The sequence below is a fragment of the Aquarana catesbeiana genome, linkage group LG13, assembly GCF_042186555.1.
Source record: "Aquarana catesbeiana isolate 2022-GZ linkage group LG13, ASM4218655v1, whole genome shotgun sequence".
NCBI lineage: Eukaryota > Metazoa > Chordata > Amphibia > Anura > Ranidae > Aquarana > Aquarana catesbeiana.
In genome coordinates, this window is record NC_133336.1 from 123,396,581 (window position 1) to 123,419,817 (window position 23,237).

Genomic DNA, 23,237 nt, shown 5'->3' on the forward strand with positions numbered 1-23,237 from the left:
TTTACTGCAGATATTGCATTCTCCATTTTTAAATTAATGGGGGTATGGAGCAAACGCCACTTGTTGGCTAAAATGCCAAAAGAACATTCTACCACTCGTCTTGCCCTCGTTAAGCGGTAATTGAAGATTCGCTTCTCTTCACTCAAACACCGATTTGAATAAGGCCTTAATAGATGCTCACTGAGAGCAAAGGCCTCATCCCCAAAAAACACAAATGGCATTGGCGGCCCATTTGTTCCTGGCAACGGACAGTCCTGTGGCAGGTCCAGAGCATTTTCCCGCAACATTCTTCCAAAGGAAGATCTTTGGAAAATACTTGAGTCTGAGCTGCTGCCATATGATCCAATGTCTATATAGCTGAAACAATAATTGGCATCAGCCACTGCAAGTAAGACAAAAGAAAAATATTTTTTGTAATTATAGTATTTTGTTCCACTGCCAATGGGCATCACTACCCTCATATGTTTGCCGTCAATTGCCCCTGGACAATTTGGGAAATTGCAACGATCCCAGAAAAGTTCCGCTTTCTTGCACCAATCGTCGGAAGTGGGCTTCTTCAGAACCAAATCACTAAGGACATTCCATATGTCTCGGCAGGTCTCGTGGACAATAGTGCTGACTGTAGTTTTGCCAACCAAAAATTCAAAATGCAAACTGGAAAAGGAATGTCCAGTTGCCAGGTACCTAAAATGGAAAAGTACATACATTTTAGGATAATGATACATATTGACACTAAGCTACATCAATAAACCCAAAAAACAGAGCTAGGAAGGAGGTGCCTGAGGAAGTGAAGAAGGAAGAAGAGGAGCAGGAGAAAGACACAGGTGATGTAGAGGCAGAGTTAAGATTTTAAAACCAAGCTTACGCACAATTACATGCTAGTAGTTATTTTTGGACTTCATGTAAAGATGATGAAAGAATGATGTGGATCTCCAAAAGCCACATAGAAGTTAAGAAGAAGAAACAGTAGGTATGAACATTTACCTCAATGTTATTATGAGTCTTTCAGCAGATGGAATACTCCTTCTGAAACTGGTGTTTTGGCGCTCTAGATGACTAGAGAGCAAAGCCAACAATTCATCAAAACTGTAAAGAGAAAAAATAGGGCTAGTATCTACACTGACCATGTAAAAATCAAACATTTACAAATGGAGTTACATTTTTCTAACAATTTGATTAGGTTCTAGTTAACACTTCGAGCTATTCAAATCTAAAAATACTAAAAAGAGTAATAATGACCAGGCATATACACATTTTGAGAAATATATCTGGCAGCATTTGCAAGTTGACATCAAAAAATGTTCTCACCTTCTAATTGACATCCTTGTATAGTTGAAAAATTTTTCATCATGAGCCCGGAGGTCATTGTAAAGGACCCCAAACTGGCCTCTCACTTCCCTTTGGGCAATGATGGGATGTATCCAAAAGCGATGCCTTCTCCTCCTCCGGTTATCCTCCTCTTCTTGATCTATAAATGCTGCTACAGAAGCCAAAATGACTGCTGACCCAACATACTGCATAGCCAACATGTTTGCTAACAAACATACAACACGAGACAACCAAACAGGAAGGGGCAATAAATAAGCAGGATAAGGAATTACATCACTAGGACTAAATCGCAGAACATCCAAGTCGCACAAAGTCGTAATTAAAGTCGCAACAAAACGCAACACAAATCGCAACGCACAATCGCAGTGTAAAGCGCGCGACTTTGGGGACGCAATAGTGGAAACATAGCCTTAAACGTCCAATTGTTGTAAGTTAGCTTCTACAACCTGTTAACCTCTAAATAAGAGTAAATAAGAGTATATGACATCCATTAAACAAAGGTAACAAGGTAACTCAACAATGGTGCATGTATACTTGGTAGCCTAATATACTATACAGAATTAAATTCTGGAAATTTAAGTGCGGGGTGGGGGGGGGGGGGTACTGTCTGCTCCCTTCTCGACACAGATTGATCCCAGATGGGGTGTCGAAGGAGGAAGTAGTGTCCCCTACCATAAGTCCAGATGCAACGCTACTTATTGGGTTCAAATACATTTAGCAAAATGATAATCAATCACCATTATTCATTGAGTACTGGAAATCTGCCTTATTGAATGGCCTGCTCTGTTTCCATGTAAATTCAAACGTCATCTTTTTCTGTTATATGTTTATGACAAATTTCACATTTCAAAAACATTGAAACAGAAAAGCAACAGACTGTGTGACCTCATGGCACTTTCTTTATGGTCCCAGGCTTAGGCAGAGTTATTAGAGCTCCACGCTTCTTCCCCTGCAGCAGTAGATCACTATTAGAAGTGATGTGTTGTTACAGAGCTGCGTGGGGGGCATTTACAAAATGTAGGAAAAAAAATGAGTGAAATCAATAAATAAGGTTGGATGTTCTGAAGACATTGGCTTTTACTGAGTAAGCATCAAACACTTGCATTAACCACTTCAATACTGGGCCAATTCTGACACTTTGCTCCTACATGTAAAAATCGTCATTTTTTTGCTAGAAAATTACATAGAACCCCCAAACATTATATATGTTTTTTTAGCAAAGACCCTAGAGAATACAATGGCAGTTGTTGCAACTTTTTATCTCACACAGTATTTGCGCAGGAATTTTTCGAATGCGTTTTTTTGGGGAAAAAACTGTTTTGTGTTTAAAAAAAAAAAACAAAACAGTAAAGTTAGCCCAATGTTTTTGCATTTTGTGAAAGATGAAGTTACGCCGAGTAAATAGATACCTAACAGGTCACGCTTCAAAATTGTACACGCTCGTGGAATGGCGCCAATGTTCGGTACCTAAAAATCCCCATAGGCGACGCTTGAAATTTTTTTACTGGTTACATGTTTTGAGTTATAGAGGAGGTCTAGGGCCAAAATTATTGCTCTCGCTCCAACGTTCGCAGCGATACTTCACATGTATGGTTTGAACACAGTTTTCATATGTGGGCGGGACTTACGTATGCGTTCGCTTCTGCGTGCGAGCACACGGGGACAGAGGCGCTTTAAAAATTTTTTTTTTTTTTTATTGTTAATTATATTTTATTTTTTTATTTTGACACTTTTTTGAAAAAAAAAAAAATTGATCACTTTTATTCCTATTACAAGGAATGTAAACATCCCTTGTAATAGCAATATGACATGTCAGGTGCTTTTAATAGTGATATATGGGGTCAATAAGACCCCATATCTCACCACTAGGCTGGGAAGCCTGAAATAAAAAAAAAAAATAAAAAGATCGCCGCTTCCCAGCCGAAGTGGCGCCGTTTTTTTGAATGGAGAGGCCGGGCGTGACGTCATAACATCGCGCCCGGCCTCCGACGATCATAGAGACTCCGGGGACCATCTGGTCCGCCGGAAATCTCTATGATCTACATCCGGCGCCGGTGGATCTACTCTCCGCCTCATCGATCGTAACGGTGAGTCGGAGCAAGCACCGGAGGGCGGCGGGAGGGGGGGGGGCGTCCCCTCTCGCCTCCCATAGAAACGATCAAGCGGCAGAACGGCCGCTATGATCCTTCCTATGGTGTAGAGATTCGCCGGCTGAAACGGGCAATATCTGAATGATGTCTGTAACTACAGGCATCATTCAGATATACCTGCTCAAAGCCCAGGACGTCATATGACGTCCGTGGGCTGGAAGTGGTTAAAAAAACTTACCTTGCATCAAATTCCCATTTTATACAAACCGATTATATTTTCCTGGGTATGTCATGATGTACTAGTAATAACAAGCCACACTTTAGGTCACCTATATTTACATAATTGACCACCACCAATAGGTAGGTTTTATGGAATGGAGAGTGAAGTGTGTGTAAATCTAAGGGTCAGGGATGTGGAAGGCCTTTTTTTGGTTTAAGTGGAGGTAAACTTTACTTTTGAATTTGTACCTACAGGTAAACCTATAATAAGGCTTACCTGTAGGCACAGTGAATACCGCTTAACCACTTGCCGACCGGCTCACGCCGATATATGTCGGCAGAATGGCACGTCTGCGCAAACCAAAGTATGGGTATGTTCCCTTTAAGAGCCGCAGGAGGCGCGCATGAGTGCCCCCGGCATGACGGGGGACACGATGCATGTGGCTGGCAGGCGCGATCGCCGCTGGTCTCCCACAATTGCGTGCACGAGAGCCAGCACGGGGATTTGTGTGTGTAAATACACAAATCCCTGTTCTGTAGGGGAGAGGAGACGTATAGTTTGTTCCTACTAAGTAGGAAGAGCGATATGTCTCCTCCCTCAGTCAGTCCTATCCCCATACGGTTAGAAACACTAACTAGGGAATACATTTAACCCCTTGATTGCCCTCTAGTGTTAACCCCTTCCCTACCAGTGACATTTACACAGTAATCAGTGCCTTTTTTTTTTTAGCTCTGATCGCTGTATAAAAGTCAATGGTCCCAAAAATGTGTCAAAGGTGTCTGATCTGTCCGCCACAATGTCGCAGTACTGCTAAAAATCGCAGATATTATATGCTTATTGTCATTTATTTATTTATGTAGAAGAATATATATTGGCCTAAACTGATGAAGAAATTCGTTTTTTAAAAACATTTTTTGGGGATATTTATTATAGCAAAAAGTAAAAAATATCGTTTTGTTTTTAAATTGTTGCTCTTTTTTTGTTTATAGCGCAAAAAAAAAAAAACGCAGAGGTGATCAAATACCACCAAAGGAAAGTTCTATTTCTGGGAAAAAAAAGAACGCAAATTTTGTTTGGGTACAGTGGTACTGTTTAGGAGATATTCACAAGGGATGTTCCAATGATGTCATCGGCACATGCGTTCTGAAGCAAAAAAAAAACCCCACAAAAAACAATCCCATACCAAGAACTACCAGGCTCCAGGTTTTCACTGCCAAACACTAACATACCACATTATATAGCATAAAAAAGCTTCTTTAATTTGAAAGGCAGTATGAAAATGGCAGTATCACTGAAATGTTTATTAATCAGATTTTAGTGCACAATGTGGTTGCAATCAGTTATTGCCCTGAACATCATTGCTGCCAGGGCATGGCTTTAGTGAACAATTTTTTCTATATACTGTAGTATAAAGGATTGCTATATTTTTCTGACTGAATGCTTTGCATTGTGCTAAATCAGACATTCTTGATTCCATATTTTACAGTATGTAGTAGCTGAATTTATGTCTGCTATTCATCCACTTCTGAAAGAGAAATGGACACCAGAGTTGGAGAATGCATGGAGGGTAAGCATCTATTAAAATAAACTGAAACTGTGAACAAAATAAAATAAAAGATTCTAATAGTCTGTCAATAGCATTCAAAACCAGCAGTTTTTTGTGCCCCCCCCCCCCCCCCCCCCCCCGTTCCATAGTTTTATTATCCCACTTATCCTGCCAGTTACACTGGAAAGGGACCAAGAAACATTGACAGAGGTGCTTACAATGGGAATTTTTATTCATGCAGCTTTAAGCGGTATTAAACTCAAAACCAAAAATGTAATATATTGCAGCGTATTAATCCTAACATGTGGCGGTTGCATTCGTTTTCTTTTTTGGGGCTTTTTCCCTCTGTTTTCACCTGGTGATCTGGCCAGTATCACACCTCCTGTATTAAAGTGCCCCCACTCTGGATGAAAGAGCAACAGCGACACATTTGGACAGCAGCATTGTCTGTCTGGAGGTTGGGGGGGAAAGGGAGTGTTAGATGCATTAGCAAATTTAGATACATTAAACAAAATTGAAGCCAAACTTTAGGTAACACTTTTTAAGCATTTACAGCAACCGTTTTATTCCTTTTGGGATAATGTTTTACTTAAATAAATAAACAAAAAGCTGATCATTGTAACCACCCTTGTCAGTGTTAAATGGTTTGTCTCAAACCTCTAACTGCTACATCTGCACAACAGCTTGTTCTGTTGAAATATAAGAGACTTACTGGCAGGATTGATCATGTGTAAGGTGATTTCGTGCTATGGACAGATTTTAATTGGTGTGTGTATAGCTGCTGCCTCCACTGACTAAATACCAAGGTAGGGTCAAGATGAATAGGGTATTTGGAAATGGATGTGGCGCTGCGTTAAATAATACTTGTCTTATAAAAACCTTATATACAAAACTACAGAGAATTCCATATTATATATTCAAATGCAAACAGTGTAGTACACTAAGTAAACGGTGACTCCAAGTAGGAGTAATTAGTGCAAATAGCATATAAGGTGACTGGTGCTCCGATTTGTAAAATAAATATAAAGTGACAATGGTTATGATTCCCTATTATAGTGCTCCAAAATCATTTAAAAGTCATGTGTCCATAATATAGATCCTTAATATATATATATAGTTGTAAAGCGCTACGTAAACTGTTGGCGCTATATAAATACTGTATAATAATAATATAATAATATAGTGCTGCTATGAAAACACTTGTTCCTGGTGTTGCAACAAGAAGAATTCCACAAATGATATGCGGTGTGCCCAGTGTCTCCACTCTGCTCCCCCTCTTATTGCTTCACTCAACAGAAATCTCTCCCTTCAAAGGGGTAGCCAGCATTCATAGCACCACCTATGGATATTCTGGACCAACCCAAAGGTGGCTCTCCTTGTCCTTACTTCCACTGCCCCAGCAGTCTCATACATGCATGGAAATATCAAAAAACAATCTCTATAGTGTAATTCTGTACAAGTGTTTTCATAGCAGCACTATATTAAAGTGTTACTATACCCACGACCGTAAAATCAGTCTGTATATGCAGCATAGCATGCTTGTTATAATCACTGTGGAACTTAAGGGGTTAATCCTCTGCATTGTGTAAAAAGGCTGTTTTATCCTGTATGCAGAGATTCTCCCCTCCTGCATTGTCTATCTGGGGAAGGCCAGCTAACACAGGCAGGGTAACCGACCTGCACATGCTCAGTTGTCTTTTATGCTGGAGAGAACATTTACTTGTTCTCAGAGCTAGCCAGGTCACATAATATTGACATCACACATGTGGGCGTGTATACAGGCTGTAGTTGAAATCTCCTCCTACCTGAACTCTCAGCCCTGGAGAAACTGTGCAGTTTATCATGTAATCGTGGTATACAAATCATCCACAAAGGTATGTAGCACCCTGGAGTTTAGTCAGGGTTGCTCCTCAAAATTTACTTGCCAGGAATAGTCATTATGGGTTATTGTTAGAGATATTTTAATATCTCCCTAAGTTTGGCCTTGTTGCACTTTTCTCTTCTACCACTGGGTGGCCGGGTACCTGGTGGTACTAGATACGAGAGGGGCAACGCAAGGTCGGATTATGGGTATATGGGGTATCTCAGCCAATGGGCAGGGGTTTTCTTGAGTTCTTTGACCTGCTGGGAGAGGCTATATATTTGGATGGAGTCAGGTGATCTGTGTTCTGTGCCGCCTGGAGGGCTGTCTGGGTGGACGTGTGTTGTATTGCCCAGGCTGCTAGGCCGGAGATTGGGTTTATCCCGGGCACATCTGGCTGCTAAGCTGTCTGAGGGCCTATCCAGAGGCAGGAGATCAGTGTAGGGTTGGGATTGCGGCTTGCGGTCCAACCAGAAGTGACGGTTCTGCCGGCGAGAGAACCTGTTGGGGTCGCAGGTAGAGGGGAAGCTGTCGTCACTAAGGGACTAACCACTTTATTACCAAGGACCACAGTGAGTAACTGAAGCAAGTATCAGAGCAGCATTCTCTGGTAAAGAATCGGGAAACTTCAGTGGGTATCAAGCCAGGGACCCAGCCAGTGGAGGTGACACTTGCAGAGCAGCCTTGTGTGTCAAGCCAGGCACCGAGCAGGCCAGAGGAGTGAAGCTTGAGAGGTATCTTCAATGCCAAGCTAGGGACCCAGCAGAGAGGCGAGGGTGACGCTTGAGGAAGATGCCACCATGAAGATTGGAGGAGCTCAAGGGATTCAGTGGCAGTGGGTCTATTGAGAGAGACCGGGAGCTTAGTGGGCTGAAGAACTACAAGGAGTGATTGTAGTGAAAGTGAAAGAACTGTTACGCTTCGTGTTAGGAACTGTTAGACTGTTGCCATAGGAGACAGCATTCCTGCACAAGCAGATGTGGCGTTTTGCTGGATGCCTTTCCCTGCATGGCTGTCCTCCTGCTGAAGTCTTGGAGTCTGCCAATTGAACTTGCAACTACAAGGGTGTCCTGGCCCTAACCCTCTTTCCCCAAAAAGTTTGTTAATCGAAATAAACTCTTTTACATTCAAGAAGTGTCTGGCGCCCAATAACTTTAATTACCTTGCACCCATCATGCCTCACAACCCACCATATACAGAAGGATGTCAGGATGTCAGCTATCTCTGGCCCTGGAGGTTCTCATTAGACCAAAGGAGGCCTGGGACCTTGCTACAGGTATATAGTGGCAGTATTTTAATGTAAATGAAAGTAGGGAGAACATGATAGTGCCCCCTACCTATGGGAACAACTAACAAATCAAATAGGCAGTTTAAAGGTACAGTTATTTAATTGGTTACTTACCTGTCAGGTGACATTTTGAATTCTGGAAGATTCTAGTTTGTCAGGTGGTTCAACGAACTTACAGAAAGAAAGAAGAGGTTATAAAAGACATTAGACCAACGGTTATACATTAGAACAACGGCAGCAGCAGAAGAAATAGGCATCCTCTGTGTTGTTCTCCCTCTCACCATGCATTCTTTACTGCGTCAGTTGATGGAGAGGGCCTCTGCTCCTGATGGAGATGCTTGTATGCGATTCTGCCTGTCTACTGCTCCTCCCATGGCTCCTCTGCCGCTTCTTCCTCCTCCGTTGTCGGCTTGTGTTCCTGGATTGCCTCCTTTGGTGTGTTCTACGCCTCTCGCCGCCACCGCTGCTTCCTTCCTCTCCCCCTTTATGTCTTCCGGTTCAGGAGGTATCTACATCCCCTGTATTTCCTCCTAATTTGGCTCCACCTCCGATGCAGCTCCTTTCTGTGCCCCCAGCGCCTTCATCGAGTGGCCGATCCTCCGTCCCGCCTCTGATTCCTGACGTTTGCAGGTGCATGCGCAGTGAAGCCTGAGTAGACAGAAGCTGGTTCACCAGATCGATTCCCAGGGACCACTAGCATCTAAAAAAAAGGAGAGATATTGGTATTAATGTGATTCCTTCCCTGCGCACAAACTGCTTTATCTGAAAATAATATGGATATTGAAAGTGTTAATGCATTCTCCTCCAATGCCTCAACTGATGTATCTACTTATCTGCCTAATTTATTATTACCAGCTCCTTCATTGAATAATGAGCATTCTCATGTTAACCCCTTAATTTCATCAGGTGGCAATTCTTCTAATGTTACTCCTATATTTATAATAATGGTGAGTCTGAACAATTACGTTCATTAATGCTTTCTTTTAATTCTTTTACTGATTATTTTAAAACATGTCTTGGCAGCTTGCCTTCTTGTTTGGACAATTCTTTATTGCAGGCATGGAAAGATACAGATGTATCAGCTTCTCCAGTAATGGCGTCAAATATTTTACCACTTGTGCCTTCATCACCTGCGCCTAGACAGGTTTCTGTTACTTTGGTCCCAGAAAGCTGTTTTCAAGGGGCGATGGTTTGTGAAGTTTCGCCTCTTGGGTTTCATTTATCTACGTCTACTAAAGATAAGATTTGGAACGGCGATTTATATTGACCTCCTTTCTCTCCTTCCTTCCTTCCTTCCTTCCTTCCTTCCTTCCTTCCTTCCTTCCTTCCTTCCTTCCTTCCTTCCTTCCTGTAAAGATAATCGTTTAGATAAAAAAGATTTGGATAAGTCTGATGATGATAGAAGTCAGCTCTGCGCTCCTTTAACAATTGGCTACAAGCCTTTTGCATTTACGCTGGCATTATGGGCAAAAAACGTCTGGATTTGTGTTGCAGGATGTGTCAACACGTTGAAATTATCCTTGAAGGATTCAAGAATTTTTTTGGATTAGCATGGTTCTATTAAGATGAATCATATCGACAGAAATTGGCTGTTCACAAATCCTTGAAATGGGGATCTAAAGATGTGGGTTTGTGGCTATACCTCTTGATCCCTAGGAAACAAATATTGCCACCTCAGTCTTCTCAGCCCACCCCTTTTATAAAAGGTTTATGCTTCGGGTTCAATGAAGGGCTATGCAAATGGCCCAATTCATGTCGGTACAAGCATGAATTTGGCTACTTGTTCTGGAACTCATCCCGCTCTTTGCTGCTTCAAAAAATTATCTTCTGCTGCTATGTCTCATTCTAGAGATAATTTTTGTTCTGGCAATAACGCCTGTGAAGTTAACTGCCATGTTTCTTCAAATTTGGCCAGACCGTCCGACGGCGGATCTATTAATTAAAGGTTTTTCTGTTGGTTTTCAATTACCAGAACTTACTGGCGTGGGTTGTGTTTGTTACGATAACCTCCCTTCAGTTCGTCGCTTCCCCAACATAGTTTCCGAAAAAAATTTGAAAGAAGTTACAGAGGGTAGAGCTGATGGCCCCTTTCAGTCACCACCATTTGAGAATTTTAGAGTTTCGCCTCTTGGTTTGATACCTAAGATACAGTTTTCGTTTGATACATCATCTGTCATATCCTTCGGGTTAATCTCTTAATAATGCTATTGATTCTGTTGCGAGTTCTGTTTCTTATGCATCGTTTGATGACACAGTGGTTAAAATCCGTATGCTTGGAAGGTCAGCTTTGCTTGCAAAAGCGGATACTAAGTCAGCTTTCCGCCTGTTGCCAATCCATCATTCAGCTTTTAATTCTTTTGGTTTTTATTTTGATGGAACCTATTATTATGATAAATGCTTGCCCCTGGGCTGCTCCTTATCTTGCAAATATTTTGAAGCTTTTGCTTCCTTTCTTGAATGGGCGGTGTCATTTCAAGCAGATTCTACTCACATAATACACTGCTGATTCTTCGCATTGTCTTTATTTAGTGAATTTAGAGTCATTTGTAGACGTTTTGGTATTCCTCTAGCTGAGGACAAATCAGTTTGGCCTACTACTTGCCTATAATTTTTGGGCATTATCATTGATATGGGTTTGATGGAGTGTCGTCTCCCTCAGGTTAAAATATGCCGTTTGCGTGCTTTAGTCTCTTATTCTTTCTAAACCTAAAGTGACAGTTCGAACATTACAGAAAAGAGATGAGTTATTCTTTAGTGCCACTACACTTCCTGTCCTAAGGTGACAACACTGCTCCTCATAGATACTATACAGTTGGTGAGCGTTGTTGCACTAGGAGAGGAAGTGTGTTATTGGCAGGATCACCAGGTGAAAATAAAGGGAAAAAACAACTGAAAAAATAAAACGAATGCAGACACCACTTATCTAAGGGTAAGCTGATATTTATTACGCTATTCTTCTTGGGTTTGGAAGACAAAAGACTGAATCAGTATTAAAGTATCGGTATTTTTAAATGTAATACTGATCATTAGCAGTCCATTGTTGATGTCTTTTTGTTTTGCTCATTAAATGTTATCAAAAATTATTTTTCATGTTTTTAATTAATCAGAATCTGTTTTCCTATATCTGTGCACTGATGAGAAGAGGATATGAAGAGGAAGAAAAGAAAGGAAAATTGCTGACAAGAAGAGTAACAGATGCAGACCATGAAAAATAGTTAGAACTCTACAGGCAATCTCATCTGAGTGGCATAGTTATGAAACGCTGAATCTGACATTCACTGCAGATGAATCTTCCAGGAACATGTGTTTTATAACAGTGATTTATTCACCACCAGTGAATATTTGGTGAAAGTCACATTCGCTGCTTTAGAAAATTTGTCTGTGGTTATTGTGTGTAGGTGTGACTGTATGTGCAGCGTACACACAGTTGGACTTTTCGACCAGACTTGTCCGACAGACGCCGACGGACCAAATCTGGCGGACAATCCGATCGTGTGTGGGCTTCACCGGACCTTCAGTGGACTTTTCCAGTCGCAAATCTGACGGACTTTAGATTTGGAACATGCTTCAAATCTTTACGTCGTAACTCCGCCGGACCCAGAAATCCGCTCGTCTGTATGCTAGTCTGACGGACAAAAACCGACGCTAGGGCAGCTATTGGCTACTGGCTATCAACTTCCTTATTTTAGTCCGGTGTACGTCATCACATACAAATCTGTCGGACTTTGGTGTGATCATGCCTTAGGCTCTGTGCACATGATCACATGATCATTTTTTCCTTACCTGATATATTAGAAGATATCTGTCATAAAACAAAATTCTTACAATTGTGAAACCCCTAGGATTTTTCATAATTTCTGCTTTTAAACAGAAATTCTAGTTTTGGGTCATATTTTTATGTTTTTATACATATTTATACTGATTTTTTTATTGTTTTTTTTTTTGCTTTTTTTTCCATTTACTATCTATACAAAATTTGTATTTTACAGAATTATACACAATTATTACAAAGTACACCCATGACACTGATGTCTCTCTCTCCAGCTCTCTGTTTGAATCCCCGAATAGTCAGGTATTCTGACCATGCAATTTGTGGGTTTGACCTGCAATGACATTTATTAAAAAAGAATGGTTACCTGGTACTTAAGGTTAACCTTGCACTCTGATCATTTCTGTCGTGCAACTGAATATATAAAATATCAGAAAACAGAAAAGGGGTTACTAGTTATGGTATGAATAGGATTTTTGAGACCCTCTTCCTTTGTTTGAATCCCCAAATAGTATGAAATGTGCAGCGCTTATGTGATCATATAAACCATAACAAATATAAGTACAAAAAAAGTGAATAATAAATGATGTGCTCAAAAATACTCCAAGCAGTCCTCTATTAGGCAATACAATAGCAAAAGAGAGAAAAAAGTAACTCCTGCGCACAGGTGGATCACCAAGTATAGTACATAAAGATAGGCCTTGCTGCCCTCAAGGATGGGGATCCTAGTAGAAACCGAAACAAAAAGAAGACAAGGGCGCACCAGCCTTGTGCATTAACTTTTAAAACATTTATTAAATTAAAAATAGTAAAAGAAGTGACTCACAAGCGATTAGTGGAGGAGTCACAACATAAAATCGCACCAGTAGACAGTCTGCGATTTGAGATGAGCGAAAACCTTCCAGGGGTCATGGAGGAATGCACAGACGTTGCAATCCGCTAACGTGTTTCGAGGGGAGAGTCCCCTCTTCTTCAGAGCTATGCAGTGCCTAGTGCCTAGTGCCTTGGTGTGATGTATGATGTAATAACAGTTGATAGTAGATCCACCACCAAAGACACCAGAAGCTGCTTACCAGAGGGATTGAACTCAAATAAGTGTACACCTAGTGAGTCAATCAAGCTTTGTGGTATAATATACTAAGGGGATCAGATGCTCTATCCAGATATGACCTCCAGATGGACCTCCGAACAGGTGTAAGGTATTGATGGATTCAGTAGATATAGGCAGTCAGCCCCACCATTAAAAGAAAGAGGAAGGCATATAGCGCAACTCCGTATGGAAATTTTAATACATGAAAAGCAAAGGAAATACATTCACGTGTTTAGCAGTAAAATCAAGCGCTTGTATAAAAGAAGACAGTGGTCTCAGCATATCCTCCTTGGGAGGAAATGGTGGGGCTGACTGCCTATATCTACTGAGTCCATCCATACCTTACACCTGTTCGGAGGTCCATCTGGAGGTCATATCTGGATAGAGCATCTGATCCCCTTAGTATATTATACCACAAAGCTTGATTGACTCACTAGGTGTACACCTATTTGAGTTCAATCCCTCTGGTAAGCAGCATCTGGTGTCTTTGGTGGATCTACTATCAACTGTTATTACATCATACATATTTGAAGTATAAGACTGTCACTATATTATATCCACATGTGGTTGAGGATTATCATCACACATGATTGAAGCTTGTCACTGACTTTTTTTTTTTTTGGACATCACACGTCCACGTTCCTGTTTATAGACATCACATGTCATAATAGAGGACTGCTTGGAGTATTTTTGAGCACATCATTTATTATTCACGTTTTTTGTACTCATATTATTTGTTATGGTTTATATGATCACATAAGCGCTGCACATTTCACCCAATTTGTCATTTTTGCAACTTTATCCACTGCTGTGCTGGCTGCTTTAGTTCTTTTTTTTAAATTTCTTTTATAGACAGCGCGGTATATATTGGTTTATGAATCCCCAAATAGGATATCCAATCATGCAGGAATGAGGATCAGTCACTTCTTTTAATTCAGTTGTGTTTATAAATTGGAGCTTAAAGGATAAGTTAACTTAAAAAAAAAAAAAAAAAGAAAGAGAAATGCATATATATATATATATATATATATAAATATATATATATAATTTTTTTTTTTTTTGCAGCCTGCAAAGCATTGCAATTAGCAGAATGCTGGTGCCATGCAGATCTGTCAGTGTACATCTTGTACGGGCAAGCAGATGACAGAATCAATGAACTACTACAGCGCTGTGGTAGTTCATTGAGAACTACAAGCCAACAGCTGCAAAGGATGTTAGGGTTTGTGGTTCATTCACACACAGAGCTGTGTGAATGAATGATGCGGCTGTGTGGGCGAAGCACCACACTGCCACGCTGATTTTAAAGAGTGACCCCTAGTGCGGCCTACACCGGACTGTCCCTATTTATGTGCCGAAGAACCCCAGGGCTAGTGATCTATGTTTAGGTATCTTCGGGGCTTGAGTACATCTGTGTTCAAGAATCTACTGTAAAAAAAACACCATACAAAACTGTTGTAAATGAGGAATTACCATGGATGAAGCCACAGGTCACTCACACACACAAAAAAATACTCCAATATACAATAGTGTTCTGTAGAGATACAAGACAAAAGCTGAACTTTTATAAATGTACATAGCATTATAGTCGAACTTTAGCCTATTTTTATACTTAGTCCCACAGGACTGCTTGCCTCATATAGTAGTCTACTGCAATCCATGTCTCTGTATACCTTTCAGCAACAAAATACACTTGGCAAGATTGTATATTAGCTACTTTATGCAGTATATCATTAGAAAGAAAAATCATATCCAACTGAGATAACATTGTGCAAATCAGATTGGCAGGAACACTCTGCAATTAGGATGTCTGTATCTCCATGCGTCAACAAGGTTACAGTATATCCCTCAGTCCAGTTCTTTAAGACCAATTGATATGATGTACTGCTGCGAAAACTATCAAGTACTAGGTTTATCACTGTATTGAAGTCATCCGCTAAAAGAAGAAGGCCCTTCTCAACAGTGAGGACCTTACTCATGCAGTGATTCAGTTTTTGAACATCAAATGGTGGGGGAATGTAGATGCATATACATAATACATATCTAAATATTATGCCACTAGAAAAACATTATAGCCCTGTGGATCAGTTATGACAATGATTTGTAAGTTAAAAGAGAAGTATATTTTTTTTGTCCCCCGGCGCCTCCAACACTGAGAACCGAGCGATCGAACACCGCTGATCACTCTGTTTTCACAGCTCTGTGAGCAGAGACCTGGTGACTTTCAGTCACTGCTCTCTGCTATGCTCCCTCCTCGCTAAGTAGAGCGCTGGCTGTGGAGGGGGCGGCCGGCTCAGGCTCTCAGCGGCTTGCTGCTAGGCTGAGCCAGGTGTCGGTACAGGGATCTAGTAGATCCGGACTGTGGCCATGATGTTGCGCAGCCTAGACCGACTTCTGTGATGTATGCAGAGAGCAGACTTCAGCCCGCTCTCTGCTGAAAACGGGTCACAGGAGTGCAAAGCAAACTGCACTCCTGTGATCCATAGGAGAAGTACAGCCAAATGAGCTTTGGCTGTACTTCTCCTTTAAGGGATTTGGTGACTAAAATATGCTTTACTTAAGATCTTTCTCTTAGAGTCAGTGTTTAACCCTCAAGAATGCAGCCCACAGTTTTTGTGTAGTTGCAGAGAAATAAGGAAAAACTGTGCTATTATTACCATTATATTTGATTTCTCCCAGACTGGGGGGTATGCAATATGAGTTCTTTATCCTTGAAGTGTAGGATTTTTGCCAATAACGGGCGTGGGGGAGCTCCAGCCAGTAATAGGTACACGGGTGTGCCTTCTCAATGGCAAATATGGCAGAAAGCAAACTGGCGTCTATAGCGGATTTTAGCCAGTTTTCCAGAAATATTTCAGGTTCCCTGCCCTCCACTCCTTCAGGGAAACCTACAAATCAGAGGTTATTGCAACAGAGATGGTCTTCCAAATCTCCCAATTTATTAGAATGGTCAGTCAAATCTCACTGCATAGTGTGGAAATCCGCATTCAAAGGGTTACACATATCTTCCAAGTCGCTAATTCTTTGCTCAGCTGTAGACCTTGTTTCTGATTTTTTGCATGTCATGTTTTTTAATGGAAAGGTCTAGTCTGACTGAATCTGAGTAGTTGGAGCAGATTGGCAAGCATGTGTAGCCTCCATTACATGTTTAAGTGTGAGCTCCTTGTCATCCTGCTGAATTTGGGGTCCCTGGGTGTCTGTAGCTGGTCAGTGGCCATCTCTGCACGTAGCACTGTAGTGCCAGCCCCATCGTAGTCCCTCATTTTGCTCTGGAGAGCAGTAGAGAAAATGGAACTTACTGGTGAGATTTCTTTAAGTATACTTTAGTAGAGTATAATTATTGCATAATATGCTAATTCTACACCACCTAACACAGAGCAAAGCCACATACTAAGGAATCATGATTTTGCTAAAAAGCAATACTGTTGTGTGTGTAAATATATATGGTATATACAGTATCTCACAAAAGTGAGTACACCCCTCACATGTTTGTAACTATTTTATTATATCTTTTCATGTGACAACACTGAAGAAATGACACTGACTTTTGTTGCCAGCGGTTTAGACATTAATGACTGTGTGTTGGGTTATTTTGAGGGGACAGCAAATTTACACTGTTATACAAGCTGTACACTCACTACTTTACATTGTAGCAAAGTGTCATTTCTTCAGTGTTGTCACATGAAAAGATATAATAAAATTAGGGATGTACCGAATGGGTTTTTTGGTACCGATACCGAAAATAAATCTTCCTTGATCCTGAAAACCGATACCGAAACAACACCGATACCGTAAGTGACTGTTTTTAAAAATATTTTTATACAGGAGATGGTCAGAGACTGGGGACATGGTACAAGAGATGGTCAGAGACTGCAGACACGGTACAGGAGATGATCAGAGACTGCAGACATGGTACAGGAGATGGTCAGAGACTGCAGACATGGTACAGGAGATGGTCAGAAACTGCAGACATGGTACAGGAGATGGTCAGAAACTGCAGACATGGTACAGGAGATGGTCAGAGACTGCAGACATGGTACAGGAAATGGTCAGAGATTGCAGACATGGTACAGGAGATGGTCAGAGACTGGGGACGTGGTACAGGAGATGGTCAGAGAATGGCGGACATGGTACAGGAAATGGTCAGAGACTGCAGACATTGTACAGGAGATGGTCAGAGACTGGGGACATGGTAAAGGAGATGGTCAGAGACTGGGGACATGGTACAGGAGATGGTCAGAGACTGGGGACATGGTACAGGAGATGGTCAGAGACTGCGGACATGATACAAGAGATCAATGCAGCCTCACCAGTGCCGTCAGATGCAGCCAGTGTCCCCAGTAGTACAGCCTGTGTCCCCATTGCAGCCTGTGTCCCCAGTAGTGAAGCCTGTGTCCCCAGTAGTGCAGCCTGTGGTGCCGCCTGTGTCCCCAGTAGTGCCGCCTGTGTCCCCAGTAGTGCCGCCTGTGTCCCCATTGCAGAGACTGCAGACATGGTACAGGAGATGGTCAGAGACTGCGGACATGGTACAGGAGATGGTCAGAGACTGCGGACATGGTACAGGAGATGGTCAGAGACTGCGGACATGGTACAGGAGATGGTCAGAGACTGCGGACATGGTACAGGAGATGGTCAGAGACTGCGGACATGGTACAGGAGATGGTCAGAGATTGCGGACATGGTACAGGAGATGGTCAGAGACTGGGGACATGGTACAGGAGATGGTCAGAGACTGCAGAGATGGTACAGGAGATGGTTAGAGACTGGGGACATGGTACAGGAGATGGTCAGAGACTGGGGACATGGTACAGGAGATGGTCAGAGACTGGGGACATGGTACAGAAGATGGTCAGAGACTGGGGACATGGTAAAGGAGATGGTCAGAGACTGGGGACATGGTACAGGAGATGGTCAGAGACTGGGGACATGGTCAGAGAGTCAGAGACTGCGGACATAATACAAGAGATCAATGCAGCCTCACCAGTGCCCGTCAGATGCAGCCAGTGTCCCCATTGCAGCCAATGTCCCCAGTAGTGCAGCCTATGTCCCCATTGCAGCCAGTGTCCCCAGTAGTGCAGACTGTGGCCCCATTGCAGCCTGTGTCCCCAGTAGTGCAGCCTGTGTCCCCATTGCAGCCAGTGAAGGGAGAGGAGAGCCGCCGCCTGTTTGATTACAGTGCCGGGAACATTGGACGGGTGATCTGTCTATCAAAGTGCCCGGACAAGGGGGGAGGGGCTGTATGTGACGGCGCGCAGCGGGGAACACACAGCTATTGAAATGAAAGCTGTGATGTTCCCGGCGCTGTAATCAAACAGGCGGCGGCTCTCCTCTCGTTTACTATATAGGAAGCCCCCCTGATAGGCGAGCCCCGCCCCATTCGGTATCGGCAAAAATTTTCTTTCGGCTGTTGCCAAAAGGGCCATTTTCAGCCGATATGTTTCAGCGGCCGAAATTTCGGTGTATCCCTAAATAAAATATTTACAAAAATGTGAAAGGTGTACTCCACTTTTGTTAGATACTGTATATAAAATCAATAACAACATTTTTCCATTGCCATTCAAGGCACACAATAGAAAGCAAATTAGTAATAGTACCAACAAAACAGTCTGACACATTTCAACATGCCATTAAAAAAAAAAGCTAGGAGTATAACATTATATCAAAAATTATGCTCAATAAGATCACTTGCCTGTCAAAAAAGAGTGGACAATTCTGAATGGAATATTGAAACAAGATTTAGATACTTTCCATTAGCATTCCCTATTCCTGTACTCTGGTGGATTTTGTGCTTGTATTTCCTAAATGTCTGGTGGTTTGTTGTGCCATCTTTCCTTTGTTTCTAGTGTTTTCTCTTATATAATTGAGTATTTACAATTTTTACAGTGTTTAGTGATAGTGGGCATGAAGAGGGGGTTGGTAAACAAATGTATATGTCTACAGATCAGTAGTAGTTCAGTAGTGTTACACTGCCTTGAAAAAGTATTCATATCCCTTGAAATTTTCCACATTTTGTCATGTTACAACCAAAAACTAATGTATTTTATTGGGATTTTATGGGATAGACCAACACAAAGTGGCACATAATTGTGAAGTGGATGGAAAATGATAAACGGTTTTCAAAATTTTTTACAAATAAATATCTGAAAAGTGTGACATGCGTTTGTTTTAAGCCCCCTTTATTTTGATACCCTTAACTAAAGTCTAGTGGAACCAACTGCCTTCAGAAATCACCTAATTGGTAGAGTCGACCTGTGTGTAATTTAATCTCAGTATAAATACAGCTGTGAAAGGTGTACTCCACTTTTGTTAGATACTGTATATAAAATCAATAACAACATTTTTCCATTGCCGTTCAAGGCACACAATAGAAAGCAAATTAGTAATAGTACCAACAAAACAGTCTGACACATTTCAACATGCCATTAAAAAAAAAAGCTAGGAGTATAACATTATATCAAAAATTATGCTCAATAAGATCACTTGCCTGTCAAAAAAGAGTGGACAATTCTGAATGGAATATTGAAACAAGATTTAGATACTTTCCATTAGCATTCCCTATTCCTGTACTCTGGTGGATTTTGTGCTTGTATTTCCTAAATGTCTGGTGGTTTGTTGTGCCATCTTTCCTTTGTTTCTAGTGTTTTCTCTTATATAATTGAGTATTTACAATTTTTACAGTGTTTAGTGATAGTGGGCATGAAGAGGGGGTTGGTAAACAAATGTATATGTCTACAGATCAGTAGTAGTTCAGTAGTGTTACACTGCCTTGAAAAAGTATTCATATCCCTTGAAATTTTCCACATTTTGTCATGTTACAACCAAAAACTAATGTATTTTATTGGGATTTTATGGGATAGACCAACACAAAGTGGCACATAATTGTGAAGTGGATGGAAAATGATAAACGGTTTTCAAAATTTTTTACAAATAAATATCTGAAAAGTGTGACATGCGTTTGTTTTAAGCCCCCTTTATTTTGATACCCTTAACTAAAGTCTAGTGGAACCAACTGCCTTCAGAAATCACCTAATTGGTAGAGTCGACCTGTGTGTAATTTAATCTCAGTATAAATACAGCTGTTCTGTGAAGTCCTTGAAGGTTTGTTGGAGAACCTTAGTGAACAAACAGCATCATGAAGGCCAAGGAACACACCAGACAGGTCAGGGATAAAGTTGTGGAGAAGTTTAATGCAGAGTTGGGTTATAAAAAAATATCCCAAGCTTTGAACATCTCACAGAGCACTGGTCAATCCATCATCTGAAAATGGAAAGAGTATGGCGCAACTGCAAACCTGCCAGGACATGGCCACCCACCTAAACTGACAGGCCAGGCAAGGAGCATTAATCAGAGAAGCAGCCAGGAGGCCCATGGTAACTCTGGAGGAGCAGCAGAGATCCACACCTCAGGTGGGAGAATCTGTGCACAGAACAACTATTAGTCGTGCACTCCACAAATCTGGCCTTTTATGGAAGAGTGGCAAGAAGAAAGCCATTGTTGAAAGAAAGCCATAAGAAGTCCCATTTGCAGTTTGCAAGAAGCCATGTGGGGGACCTGGCAAACATGTGGAAGAAGGTGCTCTGGTCAGATGAGACCAAAATTGAACTTTTTGGCCTAAAAGCAAAACACTATGTGTGGCGGAAAACTCATAGTGTACATCACCCTGAACACACCATCCCCACCGTGAAACATGCTGGTGGCAGCATCATGTTGTGGAGATGCATTTCTTCAGTAGGAACAGGGAAGCTGGTCAGAGTTGATGGAAAGATGGATAGAGCCAAATACAGGGCAATCTTAGAAGAAAACCTGTTATGCTGCATACACACGGTCGGACTTTCTAGAAAGCTAGGTCCGACGTACTTGCCGCCAGACTTCCGGCGGACTACCGCCGGACTTTCTGAACGGCCGGACTTGCCTACACACGGCCGGACTTTCCGGAATCCGGTCTTCCCGACAGACTTCCGCCGGACTTTCAGAATGAACGGACTTTCCCACACACGGACAAGTCCGTTCATTTTGAACGTGACTTGGGTACGACGGGACTAGAAAAGGAATTCAATCTCGCCGCTTTTTTTGGCGAGATTGAAACCTTGCGAGCCCCGTCGCAGGCCCTTAGGTCTGGTATGGAACTTTAAGGGGAACCCCCTACGCCGAAAAACCGGCGTGGGGGTCCCCCCAAAATCCATACCAGACCCCGATCCGAGCACGCAGCCCGGCCGGTCAGGAAAGGGGGTGGGGACGAACGAGCGCCCCCCCCCCCCCCTCCTGAACCGTACCAGGCCGCATGCCCTCAACATGGGGGGGTGCTTTGGGGGAGGGGGCGCCTTGCGGTGCCCCCCCACCACAAAGCACCTTGTCCCCATGTTGATGAGGACAAGGGCCTCTTCCCGACAACCCTGGCCGTTGGTTGTCGGGGTCTGCGGGCGGGGGGCTTATCGGAATCCGGGAGCCCCCTATAATAAGAGGGCCCCCAGATCCCGGCCCCCCCACCCTATGTGAATGAGTATGGGGTACATGGTACCCCTACCCATTCACCTAGGTAAAAAGTGTCAATAATAAAACACAACACAGGTTTTTAAAATAATTTATTAAACAGCTCCGGGGGGGGGTCTTCTTCCATCTTCGGGGGTCCCTCTGGTTCATCTTCTCCCGGCGTCCGGTTGGTTCTTCTCCGCTCTCCGGCCTCTTCTCCCGGTGTCCCAGGTCTTCGGCCGGCCCCTCCGCTGTCTTCAGGTAGCTCTATTGCCAGCGGAGGTCCGGACTTCTGGGCTTCTTGGCTTCTTGTGTTCTCTTCTCTTCTCTTCCCCCAGATGTTGACACGACGCTCTCTCCGGCTGGTCTGGTCTCTGAGGGCTGCGTTGTGACTTATATAGGCGGAGACCCCGCCCCCATATGATGTCACAGTCCCTGGGCATGCTGGGACTGTGACGTTTTAGGGGGCGTGGTCGACCACGCCCCCTAAAACGTCACAGTCCCAGCATGCCCAGGGACTGTGACATCATATGGGGGCGGGGTCTCCGCCTATATAAGTCACAACGCAGCCCTCAGAGACCAGTCCAGCCGGAGAGAGCGTCGTGTCAACATCTGGGGGAAGAGAAGAGAAGAGAAGAGAACACAAGAAGCCAAGAAGCCAAGAAGCCAAGAAGTCCGGACCTCCGCTGGCAATAGAGCTACCTGAAGACAGCGGAGGGGCCGGCCGAAGACCTGGGACACCGGGAGAAGAGGCCGGAGAGCGGAGAAGAACCAACCGGACGCCGGGAGAAGATGAACCAGAGGGACCCCCGAAGACGGAAGAAGACCCCCCCCCCGGAGCTGTTTAATAAATTATTTTAAAAACCTGTGTTGTGTTTTATTATTGACACTTTTTACCTAGGTGAATGGGTAGGGGTACCATGTACCCCATACTCATTCACATAGGGTGGGGGGGCCGGGATCTGGGGGCCCTCTTATTATAGGGCGCTCCCGGATTCCGATAAGCCCCCCGCCTGCAGACCCCGACAACCAACGGCCAGGGTTGTCGGGAAGAGGCCCTTGTCCTCATCAACATGGGGACAAGGTGCTTTGTGGTGGGGGGGCACCGCAAGGCGCCCCCTCCCCCAAAGCACCCCCCCATGTTGAGGGCATGCGGCCTGGTACGGTTCAGGAGGGGGGGGCGCTCGTTCGTCCCCACCCCCTTTCCTGACCGGCCGGGCTGCGTGCTCGGATCGGGGTCTGGTATGGATTTTGGGGGGACCCCCACGCTGGTTTTTCGGCGTAGGGGGTTCTCCTTAAAGTTCCATACCAGACCTAAGGGCCTGGGATACCCCCCGCGCTCGCCGCAATGGGAAAATTAGTTTTTCCTATTGCAGCGAGCGCGAGATGCAGTAACCTGCTCCTCCGTCGTATCTGGTCCTTCGGACTAGCATACAGACGAACGGGCTTTCCGTCAGGAACTGAGTCCGGCGGAGGTACGACGTAAAGATTTGAAGCAGGCTTCAAATCTAAAGTACGTCGGATTTCCGCCCGAAACGGTCCGTCGGAAGTCCGATGGAGACCACACACGGTCGGATT

General features: G+C 43.2%; 1 protein-coding gene across 1 annotated transcript in view; it reads left to right on the forward strand.

The window, feature by feature from the left end:
• Window positions 1–11,583, forward strand: part of LOC141117281 (cytoglobin-1-like) — a 72,991-nt gene extending 61,408 nt beyond the window's left edge. The window contains exons 4-5 of the mRNA XM_073610051.1: window positions 5,126–5,206; window positions 11,442–11,583. Coding sequence (XP_073466152.1) covers window positions 5,126–5,206; window positions 11,442–11,549 — 189 coding nt within the window. The 3' untranslated portion in view covers window positions 11,550–11,583. The remainder of the gene's footprint in view (window positions 1–5,125; window positions 5,207–11,441) is intronic.
• Window positions 11,584–23,237: the final 11,654 nt, after the last annotated feature.